The sequence below is a fragment of the Anabrus simplex genome, chromosome 4 (assembly GCF_040414725.1).
Source record: "Anabrus simplex isolate iqAnaSimp1 chromosome 4, ASM4041472v1, whole genome shotgun sequence".
Taxonomy (NCBI): domain Eukaryota; kingdom Metazoa; phylum Arthropoda; class Insecta; order Orthoptera; family Tettigoniidae; genus Anabrus; species Anabrus simplex.
This window is the reverse complement of record NC_090268.1, coordinates 83,421,517-83,435,610: the sequence shown is the minus strand read 5'-3', so window position 1 is coordinate 83,435,610 and position 14,094 is coordinate 83,421,517. Positions and strand designations below refer to the sequence as shown.

The window sequence follows — 14,094 nt, the reverse complement described above, 5'->3', positions numbered from 1 at the left end:
GTCGTAGAAACGTCTAGTTTGCGCCGAAATAATACTCGTTTCTCAATGTCGCTTATATTCAAATCATAGCGTCTCCCTGAACTTCCTGACAAAACTCGATGTCAAGGATTGTTGCATAGCGATGCGGTCGGTTCTCATTGCTAGCTTCTTGACCTTCTGTAAACACTTCGGCAATCACGTGTCTCCCCTAATTTTCGGATTCATAAGATCACTCGCAAAGAATCTCAGGGGAAAATGATGACTCTGTTGGCTTACTCTCCAATATCCGGTCAGTTTCTTGTGGTGGCTTGAATGGAAACGTATTATGAGACCTCCTGCTCTTTCGAATCAGCCAAGTCTGTTTTTCTGATCTACCGAGTGCCTCGACTATGTCAGGAATAGGACATATCCTTCAGTATTCGCTGTCATTGTCGCGCCTCAGTTGCGCGATTAACAAATGCTTACGTTGTTCCTCCATATTCTGTATAATTATCCCATCACGGCTTCTTTCTTCAAGAAAAAAAAAAAAAAAGAAACCTGCATGCCAATCGGCGATTCACTTTTTAAAGATTTCTGGTATCATGTCATCTGACAGACAGATGCACGAAGAGGTATCTTCTGAAAACAAAAATACGTAGATTCCTCTCTTACCTTCTAGAAAACCTTCGATATGTTTCATTGGGCTTATTTTCTCTCATCGCGTTAAAAATAATTGCTTAATAGTTGTAGTTAAACAACTGGGCTGCATACACGTTTGGCTCAACCTTCTAGCAGCTTACTTTGTTGTTCCCATCAAGAGCATTTTGTTATAAGTTCTTTAAGTAGTAATATACGCTTACCTGTTGTGTTTACGAATGCATTTATCATTCTGTTTACGGCAGAGTTGAGGGCATTTCTTTTCACGAACTGTTACAAATAGGACGGAACTTGTGATTACAAGATTTAAGGTCCATAACAAAACAAGCTTCCTTTCTAATTAGCTTAGATGTATTATATTGATAGTATTTTGAGATTCAGAGATGTTATAGTAGAGCCAAAAATAATTGTTTAAACGAAGACAATAAAAGAATTAATGTATTTTCATTAAACATTCACTCCCAGGATAACATTTCGCCAGTACCAAAAATCGTTTAGTGATAAATATGTGAAGCTTCAACGTTCAGTATGCGTTCAGTGTCTGAGGTTTACCAGTAATTCATATGTGGACCCAGTATCTTTACACTCGTATGTAGAGGCCGTAGTTCTGTGTAAGCTGAGGATAGGTCATGAACGATCTACACACTCTTACGTTCTAAAGAAAGGACGCCCTCCCCCCGAAGTGGGCATATAACCCTTCCCTTATCAACACTTGACTGTTATCGTCTTGCATCAACATAATGCGCATAACATTGAACAACGTGTCGTAACAAGTTTTAATGTGTTGATGTTGCATGTCGTATCCATGTCGGCGGTTGCAGAGTGCGTCTCGGCTCATACGTGGCAGCGGCTGGTCCATGTTTCGACAGTTCTGCATTCCGACTGGCCAAGCGAGCAGAGAATGGGTGGTTACGGCTCTATTGTGGCTCTACGCCTCTGTATAGTGTATTCGGGAGACAGAGAGGGACTGGTCCTCGCCATCGGCTGTCCTGAGAATGGTTTTCCATTCTCCTGCACTAAGGCGAATGCCGGTACAGTTGCTAGTATAGGCCACGGCCGCCAACCTTCTCACCTTCTCCGATACAAATCTCCTAGCCCGAGAGACGGCGTCACCATCTAGGAGGCCCGCCTCCCCCTTCAGGGGAGGAATGAAAGCATTTAGTAGGAGTCTTATCCAGCGATATCGTCTTACGTCAACAAACGACGCTTAGCAATTAACCTGTCCTAGTTTGTAACAGGTTTAAATGTGCTAATGTTGCATGTTTTATCCGGCGACAGTAAATAGCAAAACATAATGTCCGCTCAACTTGAACGAGCGGACGTTGAAATTAAGCTGGACGTTCTACAAAATCAGATTCATTCTCTCTCTCTCTCTCTCTCTCTGACACACATTAAGTGGCTGTGTGGACCGCCATAGAGAGAACTATATTGATATCGACAACAGCCACACACAAACGGCTGCATCCGACATAATCGACCGTACTTCAACTGAAACGAGCAATGAAACAGCTAGCTCACTATAAGAGCGATTTGAAATAAATAACTTTCGAATGGTATATACAGGGTTGTACAGCAATACAATTCAGTGAGTAATAATCCATAAAAATATCATTAAATTCCACAGAGCTGTAAAAAAGCGCTCCATAACAGTTAACGGGGCGGTTTTTTTGTTTATTTGTTTTTGCTCTGAGCATCAGGCTGTGTGAATAACAGTGTTGAGGTTCACTTGTGATATTACCAATTAGATGTATGATCGATATTATAAGTGTAAATTAGCATCTTCATTTGATTAGATACAGGGATGGCGAACCTTTTCCAACTAGTGTGCCATTTTATGTCTGGTTTATTATTCTCAACTGTCTACTGTGCCACTTGTTTTCCATTAAGGAATGTCTACAACCTACAACATCCCCCCCCCCCGGCGACTTCCTTTCTAAATTACCCATTATGTTTCATAATATGTTAATTAATTAATTAATTAATTTATTTATTTATTTACTGATTCATTTATTTATTACAGATATATCTTGTAAATACATTTGATTGCATGTTCTGTGGGGCTGTACCTCAATTAAGGCCACGGCCGCTTCCTTCCCACTCCTAGTCCCTTCCAGTCCCATCATCGCCGTAAGACCTATCTGTGTCGGTGCTACGTAAAGCAAATTGTTAAAAAAATTAGGTATAAAAATCAAAAATAGTAATATTGCGAATGGACTTCACTTCCTCCATTAGCATTATCTTTCCATGTTGTAGTTTGTATACTCAACAATTAAACTAATTTCTTCTTCATCACAGCTATCCTTGCTGGTAAGGTCACATTCATGCTTTCATCAAAACATACTTGTGGGAGTTATCCGAATTAGCTTTCAATTGCTCGGAAACTTCTACACTCATTTTTTTATTTATTATTCTACCCTCGACAAAAGTTCAGCTGGCTGACATTCCTGTAATTCTGTTAATTATTAGTTGTTAGGGAAGTTTTCAAATAATGTGTCGGACGTCAATAAGAAAGTTTCTCTCAACAACTCACCTTGAGAAATCGGTTTCCCATGCATGCTGTACTATGCAATGAGACAGATGGAAACAGCCGCACTGATATTATTCCTTGGCCGGAAAGATGATACAAAAGAACTAGTTAGTTTTGTGTAATGTCTGATATTTTGTGAAACGAACTGGCTTCTTTCTTCATTTGAAATGGAACAAACATTTGAATGATTAGTCTCGAAATTGAGCTTTACATTAAATGTGGGGGATACAATTATTTTCAAACACAGGAGACACATCTATCTGTCAGAGGTCTTGAAAAGTACGGTCACCACCTTTGTTAAGTTTCTGTTCTTTTCGGCACCGAAAACATGTTTGTGATATCCGTACACAAAACCACCAGAAAACAACACTACCTCACTTGACTTTCGGACCTATCAGTGTAGCAGTGTTGCTATATTGCACGTCCAAATGGAACTAGTATTTAGATTTTCGATATTTATTTCTTACTCGTGAAACACTGTACTGTAAGATATGTATTGTCTGCAGTAAAGACGTATATAAAACAATTATTATGTTCATGTGGCGTGCCACCGAAATCGTGTTCGCGTGTCACCTAGTGACACGCGTGGCATAGGTTCGCCATCCCTGGATTAGAACATTAAGTGTCTAAGACAAGGAAGTGGCAGTCTGAAAATAAAGAATAAACGCTAGGCCGCTCACAAATACACAAACAAGGAAACACGCTGCGAAAGCTTATTACTTCAATTCATTTTTAATTTGGTTCACCCAGTGAAAGAGAAAGTTTAGGAAGCAATGAGAAGTATCTCAATTGGCCTGGATCATGAATCGACGAAGAAGATCATGAATGGTACGGCATCTCAGATGATTGCGGTAATAGCAACCCGAATGCTGAGATCTGAGATAAACAAGATCCCCCTCTAGCCGCGACTTGGAGACGAGTAATTGAAAGCGTACTCAAAAAAAGGCTCCGTTATTACGCCTTGCCACCGCCAGGGAATGCGTTTGCGAGGGCTAAATGGCCGTCGAACGCAACCTAAAGTAGCGAAACTCGGCCACTACCGTAGCGGACGGACCACTACGAACGCTTTGCTAAAACTGCATATAAAACAGGAATACGAGCTTGCGGCAGCCAGTAATGGCAGTGGATTTGAGCTCCATTTGCACCCGGCTTTAGTCTGCATTTACGCGTCTTTTCTACCTGAACAGAAACTCATATAGTCCTGAAGACTCTCGGATAAAATGAGGACAGCGTTGCTCTTGTTTCTGTCGATTTTCGGAAAGCCTTTGGCAATGTAGGACATCTTCGTCTGCACAGAGCACTTCATTCCTTTGCACTTCCAGTAAGCTAGCCATGTCATTATGAGTCTATAAGATAACGTGATGTGTTGTAGGGCACAATTCTCTAGCCGCTGATATCCTCTTGGGGGAACTCTGTGAATCACTCCTTTCTTACACATTATTTGTTAATGTACCCTCAACTTTCCATCAAAATTATTTCGCTGTTGATACAGTTCTAAAGGAAAGAGATCTAGGATCGGCTGCAGAATTAGCTAAATTAACGTTTCAGCGATTTTAAGAGAAATGCATTTCAATGACTGTGGCTCTGTGGAGATGGACATGTTTCCCTGACGAAAATCATTCGGTCACAAGTTCCCAGTGATCGTATACGCTGAAAAAATAACTACTGAACATGGGATAAGTCCTACATGATAAGTTCAATGCTTTAGCAGGTTTATTTATTTATTTATTTATTTATTTATTTATTTATTTATTTATTTATTTATTTATTTATTTATTTATTTATTTATTTTATTTTTGCTTCTTCTTTAGGCCTTGCCCACTCTGCTGGACATTGGCGATCAATATGGACAGTGGTTTTCTATCTTCAACAACACAGTGGTATTGTTCGACGGTTCTTACTCCAGTCCAGTCTTGAATGTTCTTGAGACATTGACGTTCTTTTTTGTCTGCTCTTCGCTGTTCTTCAATTTTGCCTTTTAAAATGAGGTGCAATACTGGAAATCTTTCACCACGTAACTCATACCCCTGGTACGCAATTTTTCTGCATTTGATGGTGATGCAGCAGCTCTCTTTTGGAGTTAGCTCTCTGCAATATCTGTTCATTGGACATGCTCTATCCGGGAGACATTCAGCATTATTCTATGATAGCACATTTCCAGAGCTTCCAGCCTTTTTGTTGTTGCTGATTGATCAGAAATTTCAATTTCACGGACTTCAGTTTATCCCTTGCCAATCATTTTCGTCAATGATTTCGCAAAAGTTTTTAAACTTCGCTAGCGTACATTGGAGAAATAGGTACTGTCAAGTAGATACTATACTTGTCTACTGACATACCAGACGCACACACTATTCTGAACGTAGGTCTTTCTGTCCCCTACTGGAAACTAGAAACAGAGTAACGTCTATAACTTTCTTCGCTGCTTCATCACTTCGTTTCGATAAATGCTTTTCGGCGGTGTGTGCGATTGCTTGTTTTGAATACTTGATGATTTAATGTTGAAAATGAACTGTGAAATTTGTAAAATTCTACTCTCTCACACACTGTGAGATTCACATTAGGATGAAATGAGTGTCCGAAACTTCATGTACAGTTCTGCTTTGATATGGTCGTCGTGTGAGAATAGGGATGTCGGAGGGATGTTCACGTACCTATAGAATGGTACGTATTGGAATGGAATCACCTGACTTTAATGTCGTAGTTATCTAATGTTACATATCCTTACATAGTGGCGTGAGTTACGAATGCTGTTTACCGTACAAATATATTCTGGAAACAGTACCGTAATTTAGTTCATGCGATCTTTGATAAGTGATGTAAAAGAAGTTGTACATGTATTATGGATTAGGTATGGATTAGTTTGACTCATTATTTTGTTAATTACTTGTATCATCATTTCACAGGTATATTTTCTTGTCTGTTTCAGGTAAGCGGTGTTGGTTGATGAAGGTTACGTATATCTGCAGGCGTACAGAAATAGTCCCTTCAGAACATGAGTTAAGTGGAAGTTTGTGAAATAATTGTATTATCACATTGATGTAAGTGAATTTCTTCGTTTCCAGATTTTCCTGCCCTTATTCCCGTGCCACTGAAGTGAGCCTCCTACTCTCCAGATTCTCGTATACTGCATATGAAGTTCCTTAGTTCTTCTGCCCTTGAAGTGAACCCTGTTGCTCACTGCTCTCTTACAAATGATGTGAACATCTTCATTTCCAGATTATGCTAATACTGAAGCGAATGACCTCATTTTTAGATTCTCCTATAAATAATTGAGGGGAAACATCTCAGACAACTGCTAACTTTTTGAATCGTTGAACTGTTGCTATTGTCCATTTTGTCTTTTTCACATTCACCGTAAGGATGGCTGGTTTGAGCTTGTGGTATTCCGTCAGTTGACATACACCATGTCCAGTTATCGAGGGCGTTCTCCAATAGGTTGTTGGTGTTTGGGGGAGCCAACGGAAAGGAGATTTTGAGAAGGGAAAAGTCTTCCTTCATTGATGGGACATTCAAAAGCTGCAGCGGTAACTTTAATCGACCTTGGAAGTGCAGGAGATGAAACAGACGTTGCACCAGTTGTCTTTGCTCTTCTTCCGGACGGAAAGAAACTTACTTACGGATGCTACGATTGCTTCTACTAGAAATACCTGATTGGAAGCCTGAGAAGGTGTATACTGATTTTGAAACGTCCCTCAGTTAATATCCGCGGGTGTTCTTTCATTTTATGCAATGTCTCTGGGAGTGGAGTAGGGTTCAGCATTTTGGTAGGACTACACTAGACAAGGAAAAGTTAGACATCAGACTGTGTGTACGAATGTATGCTGCACTTGCTCTTCTCAAGCCTGAAATTGTTGAAGAAGGCTGGCTGTATATCCACAGGCAAGCACAAGAAGAAGAAAAGCTCGTCGAATTCCTTGACTGCTTCGTGGACCAATGGCTATATGATCCTGAATTGCCACCTGAATTACGGAAGTGCTGCCGGCAACGTCATAGGACGAATAATTCAGTTGAAGGGTGGAACCATGTACTGAACAGTCGGATTGGAAGATCACACCGTAGAGTGAACGACCTCATCAAGTTTCTAAAATCTGAAGCTAAGAAATCTAATCATAAGATTCTGAGGGCGGACTTGAATATAGGAGTGGAAAGGAAAAATCCGAATAGGGAACTGGATAGAAGAATAGCAGGGATTACCGGAAGGTACGAAGAGGACTCTGATGTTGGAACGTTATGACTAATTTGACGGCTATCTCTCGAATACTGGATACTGGCCGCATTTAAGCGACTGCAGCTATCGAGAGAGAGACCGTACTTCAGCGTTGCCTTGGGTGACAGGTGGGTGTTACCCCCTAGTTTAGTTCTTCAAAGCGATTAACCACCCTTCTCCCATATTAGCAGCGTCTCAACCTGGCCCGAGCGCGGTCACCGCCTGTACCGTAAAGCTGTCCTGATGCTAGTTCAACAGGCTACGGCACAACAGAGATAACGACAGTTTTTTTTTTTTTTTTTTTTTAATTTTGGCTTTCGGTCCTATCGACCATTTAGCCAGCTACAGTTTTGTATGTTTTTTATTATTAATTGTGAATTGACTTGATGAATTGAACTTATACATTTAAGAGGAACACAAACCCCTAGCCCCCGAGCCGGAATAGAACACGGTGCCCCTTGAACCAGCACGCTGATAACAATAGTTAATGCAGATACAGCAGGAAACTGCTATGTGAGGGTCGGTGTATTCTATATACGTATAAGTATACAGCTTTCATGTTAAATTTCTAGACCGCGTAAATCACTCAAACCGGAACAATCGAACTTAAATACATGATAACGTCAAGTGAAACTATTCACAATTAAAGACAAACACTTGAAGAATTGCCCGGCGCAAGAACGAGACAGCTCCATTTTTAGTCCATTTCGTTTTAAAAATGCGAGGTAGCATAAAAGAAGAAATCCTAGGCGCAAGAACCAGATTGCCTTAGTGATTAGGTGTATAGAATGGAATATATTGGTTTGTTTCATTGTTTCTGCCGGCGTATGACTGTAGACAGTGTGCCGTTTGCGATCAGTCTCATTTACAATAAGTCCCATTTGCGTCACTCAGAATGCAAGACTAATTTGTCTAATTTGTTTTTGACGTGTTAAGGATTGTCCCATTTGCGATCACTATTATCAGTGTGATCACTCTGAGAGTATAATGACTTACAAACACTCAGATTGCTGTGAGGGAATTGCCTACTGGAGGACTGGTACAGGGAGACAGCCCTCAGGCAAATGCTTGGGCTGTACCTTAATTATGGCCACGGTGGCTTCCTTCCCACTCCTAGCCCTTTCCTGTCCCATCGTCGCCAAAAGACCTGTCTGTGTCGGTGCGACGTAAAGCTACTTGTTAAAAAAACAAGGTACAGTCTCGACATCTCACTATCCCAAGCATTTTTTAACAAATTGTTTTACGTCGCACCGACACAGATAGGTCTTATGGCGACTGTGGGATAGGAAAGGGCTAGAAGTGGGAAGGACCGACCGTTGCCTTAACTAAGGTACAGCCCCATTTGCCCAGTATGAACATGGGAAACCCTGAAAATCATCTTCAGGGCTGTCGACAGTGGGGCCAAGTCCCACTATCTTCCGAATGCAAGCTGATATCTACGTGACCCAAATCGCATATGCTCGGTAAAGCATTTGTCATTCGGTTTTGTAATTTAGTTCTGTGTTGCCTACTCATGCAAAACTCATTAAACGGGCTCCCTTTTGTTGAGTAGTGTTCGAAATTGATTGAAGTATTCATTTTTGCACATTTGATTTCAAAATTTGCGCTATATTTTAAAGTGAAGTTTATCTGCCTTTTATGCTGGACCCTCTGGCTCATACAGTTGGCGGGTTCGGTCCTGGCTCTGTCCGGTGGTACCTATTTAAAGATGCTCAAATCCGTCAATCTCTTACCGGTAGATTTACCGGCACGTAAAGGAACTCGTACAGGACAAAATTCTGGCACCTCGGCGTCTCCGAAAACCATAAAAGTTGTTAGTGGGACGTAGGCATTTTCATCTCCATGGTGTGGATAGTTTGGCCTTGTTTTACGGACGTAAAACCAATAGCATTATTCATTATTTGACCTATATAATCAAGAGTGTTCCCCCATTTACAGTCGAAACTGTTTATGGATATAACGGCGAAATCTGACGGTCTCGTCCAAATCCTATATTAACCAAACCCAAACCCTATGGCATTGCAGCCCTTGAAGGGCCCTGGCCCACCAAGCGACCGCTGCTCAGCCCGAAGGCGTGCAGATTACGAGGTGTCGTGTGGTCAGCATGACGAATCCTCTCGGCCGTTATTCTTGGCTTTCTAGACCGGGGCCGCCATCTCAATTCTAATCACGTAGGCTGAGTGGACCTCGAACCAGCCCTCAGGTCCAGGTAAAAATCCCTGACCTGGCCGAGAATCGAACCCGGCGCCTCCGGGTAAGAGGCAGGCACGCTACCCCGGATAAATGTGTCGGCTATAACGTCCATTGTTGATTTTTGTTCGTTATGCATTTGGGGATTGCTAACAACAATGTTACGCTTATTATTGTAAATTTCAATTTACTCTGCCTATTAAATAGTCAAGGCAATCATCACTGCGAAGACGTCGCAAAGTAAAAGGAAAGTGCTTAATATTGTAGAAAAGTCGCACATAATATTGCGATTAGAAAATGGGGAAACAAAAGTCACCATCGCGAAGGATTTGTGTGTATCACACTGAATGATTTCCACAGTTTCGAAGGTCAGAGAGAAAATTACGTCTCTTTTCGAAGAAAATTATTTTAAAATCAAGCGTGTCACAATATCTGAGCACAAAAATATTGAAGAATCTTAACTTATATTGTTTAAGCAGCAAAGAACAAATAATATGCCGATCAGTGGATTTATTCTTCAAGTGGAAGCCAATGAAACTCTTCAGAGTCATACACCATAAATGAAATGGCGTATGGCTTTTAGTGCCGAGAGTGTCCGAGGACATGTTCGGTTCGCCAGGTGCAGGTCTTTCTATTTGTCGCCCGTAGGTGACCTGCGCGTCATGATGAGGATTAAATGATGATGAAGACGACACATACACCCAGCCCCCGTGGCAGAAAAATTAACCAATGATGGTTAAAATTCCCGATCTTGCCGGGAATCGAACCCGGAACCCCCGTGACCAAAGGCCGGCACGCTAACCATTTAGCCATGGAGCCGGACCCCACTCCACAAATACTGTTCTATAAATGCAGTACTTCTTTCAGTTACTTTTTTTTTTGAAGATTTAATTTAATTCTGTTAATTAACCATGTAAGTGTTCAGCCTAAAACTTACAGATATGGCATTTTTAGCAACAAAACAAGAAAACCGGTTTGTGCGACTATCGGCTATAACGAGCGCTGATTGACGGTCCGTTCGATGTCGTTATAACCGATTTCGACTGTATTATTTTTCGTTAAGTTTGATTGAAATGTAGGGTGTTATATGAGATGAACCCTCTATTATTACAATATATCATAATAGCCTCCTTCGCTCAGACGGCAGCACGTCGGCCTCTCACCGCTGGGTTCCGTGGTTCAAGTCCCGGTTACTCCATGTGAGATTTGTGCTGGACAAAGCGGAGGCGGGACAGGTTTTTCTCCGGGTACTCCTGTTTTTCCTGTCTTCTTTCATTCCAGCAACACTCTCCACTATCATTTAATTTCATCCGTCAGTCATTGATAATTTACCCGGAGGTGTGCCACAGGCTTCGGCAGCCGGCACAATTCCTATCCTCGCCGCTAGATGTGGGCTTCATTCATTCCATCCCTGACCCGGTCATTGACTGGAAAACAAGTTGTAGGTTTTCATTTTCATCTTGGGCACACCACATGCATTAATTTTCTTTGTTCCGCGTGCTAGTGATCTTGACAACATTGTGCTACGGATATTCTTTTAAGGGAAATCCGCAAATGATCCGAGTATCTCTTCGGTTAAATTTCATAGAAGATTTCGAAATATATAGTTAACATAGCTTTGGGAATGAGAGTCTAGAAATGTGGAGAACATTTCAAACCACTTTTTCAGTATGAATTTTCAATTACTCTGATTACCTACTGTTGTCGGAAATGAAGGCAGAAAAAATTAGATGATGTGTACGACAAACCAAACACAAACATGCTGTGAACATCAAAATACGTCATTATAACATGCAAGGTGACGACGGCAACACGCATCTGACTTCATCGGTGCAGCATGTATTCAAAATGTGCACCCTCACCTCGTACGCATTGTTCGCGACGGTCCTGTAGATCAGTGGTATTCAAACCTTTTGGTTGGCGAACCCCCAAAATCCAATGGTTTTACCTTCGTACCCCCCAAGTACGAGTATATTGAGATTATGCCACAAACAACAAACGATTGTTGCTGAATGCCAAATAATATTATCTGTAATAATAATAATAATAATAATAATAATAATAATAATAATAATAATAATCATCTTCCGCGGCTTGTCCCGCTTCCTCAGGGTCCCTGCGCTCACTGAGGCATGAAAGTGTTGTGGCCGGAGATTTAAGGTCGCATGCCCTTCCTTCCAACTGAAAATTCCACCCCAGCAACATCGGGAATAAAACTGCGAATCGCCTGGATCCAAGCAGCTAAGCCGCTACACTATCTCGTTCCTCAATAATAATAATAATAATAATAATAATTGTTCCGAGGTATCTGTGGAACAGCAGAGGTGAAAGAAGGTGCTGGGTGGAATAGGTTTCAACTTACGAAATTAAAGTTAATTTAAAACTTTAACAAAGGTTATATTTTCTTTTCAAGGTAAATAAATAATAGAATATAACGGATACCAAGTAGCAAATCAACCAATTAAGAAAGTACAATTTTAGTTCGTTACAAAATTTGGGCTTCGAGCCCGACACTCACGAACCTTGAGCTATAAGCCCAACTTTACCTATATACCAAGTTCAAACAAAGGGGCAGAAAACCCCAATCATGCCAAGGAGCACTGGCTCCTGATTACCATATTAAGCCTCCTCGAGGCACACAGAAACCAAATTTAAGAAAGAGCAAACCCGCTCTCAAGGTTCAAGCCCATCAAAGGCCACAACAAACTATACTTCAAACTGCCCTCAAGGCATACCAAGAACAGGGGTAATAAATACCCAACCTACTGGCCCTATTCAGTAAAGAAGCAGGTTAATTACATGGCCCAAAATACCAGCTTGACTGGAGGCGTAACTTGCACTCCTAATACACTTTTAAAACCTACTTGGCAGGTAGGCCGCATACACAAGGGCTAATCCCATACTAAAGAGGTGACTTGTATAAGAAGACTTTATTACATTAAAAAAGGAAGAAACTGTTGTGAAAACAAAGTCACCTCAAAACAATAGGGGTGGGAGCTCGAGAGGGTTTAGCACTCTCTATCCCAATTTATAGTTAAAGAGACGAAGTTTTACCAAGTGTCTATTACATTTTAAAGATAGGTTACATGAGAAAAGTTTTCGAACCTGCCCCGAGGGTTAAACTGCTGAGCTAGCGAGAAATGAAATTATTAAATGGCCATTACCTTATGGATGAACTGCTGCCCGATGAAAGAGGCGCTTCCCGCCCCCTGCTACATAATCACACTAGGAGAAATGTTACTGAAGTGGCGAGGAGACCAGAAAATCAGCAGTTTATATACCCTCGTGGAAAATTCGAGACGTTTCATGAATGGTTACAACCCGCCCACAAAATTTTATTGGATAACAGCAAAAACTAATACACCAGACGAAGAAGAAACACCTTATTGGTGGAAAATTAATTACAGAAATTCCTGATTGGCTACATTCAAAACAGGCGGAAAGAAAGGATTATATTGCCAACCTACAACTGACAGAACAAAATTTAGTTAAGACACAACTTATGAATACAAAATTTCTTCAGGAAGGTACATTCCTTTACACCAGAGTGCGATATTAGTTTTGGTAGAGATATCTGTTAGAGAATGTTCAAATTTCTTGATATGGAGCAAACAAATCGAAATAGACACAGTTCAGAATATTTCAAAAAAGGCTTTCACAGCCGCAGATCTTAAAATCACAGGAATAGAACCAGCTTTTGGGTGGTTAGGCCTAACCACCCAAAAGCTGGTTCTATTCCTGTGATTTTACAGTTCAGAATACTTCAAATTTTACGGTAGTGACATCTTCCAAGAAACCTTTGAATTAGTACAGTTTGTTAAAGTTCAGGCGTTCTCCTGTAGAGGAGTTTCAACTGGCGCAATATTTGAATTAGCGGCGTGGAGGTGTACCGCCTGGTACAATAATAATAATAATAATAATAATAATAATAAGCTACTGGATTCCCCTGGACCAAACAAGTGGACAAAGATCTTGCAGAGCTTAATATTAATCAAGCCGCTATTACTGACAGAAATGCATACCGTTTAATGGTCAAGACTAAACCTTTCCTAACATCCCTTACATCAGCTAGACACATAGGAGCCGGGAGTTGGTCAGAAGAGCGCAGGAAAGAATTCAGCAATAAAATGAAGGAATACTGGGCCAACAGGAAGGCTCAAGAGGCCACTAAGAACACAATCCAGTACGCTAAAAGGGGCAGACGACGACAAAAACACAGCTAGAACACAAGCACCGTGGTCCACAGATGGCCTAAACGCAAAGAAAAAAGAAAATAATAATAATAATAATAATAATAATGGTGTGTGGCCTCCGGGGAGGCCTGGTGCAGGTCTTTTGATTTGACGCCCGTAGGCGACCTGGGCTGGTTAAAATTCCCGACTCTGCCGGGAATTGAACCCCTGTGACCAAAGGCCAGCACCCTAACTATTTATCCATGGAGCCGGACAGTTCCTCAATGATAACAATAATGTATTGCATGTAATCGTCACTGGACAAAGGAAACCTACTCCTTCGGAGTAAAGTATACAGAAGAAGCCCAACATTGTGAGGTGAG

General features: G+C 41.1%; 1 protein-coding gene across 2 annotated transcripts in view; it reads left to right on the top strand.

Annotated features, from left to right (window-relative positions):
• LOC136872427 (E3 ubiquitin-protein ligase MIB1) overlaps positions 1-14,094 on the top strand; it is a 381,779-nt gene that overhangs the window by 219,920 nt on the left and 147,765 nt on the right. The window contains exon 11 of one of the 2 annotated variants that reach the window (XM_067146243.2): positions 6,205-6,875. The exons of the other annotated variant lie outside the window; for it this stretch is intronic. Within the exon in view, the coding sequence (XP_067002344.1) occupies positions 6,205-6,234 (30 nt within the window). The 3' untranslated portion in view covers positions 6,235-6,875. Of the gene's footprint in view, positions 1-6,204; positions 6,876-14,094 lie in introns of those variants that run through there. 2 annotated transcript variants of the gene reach the window in all.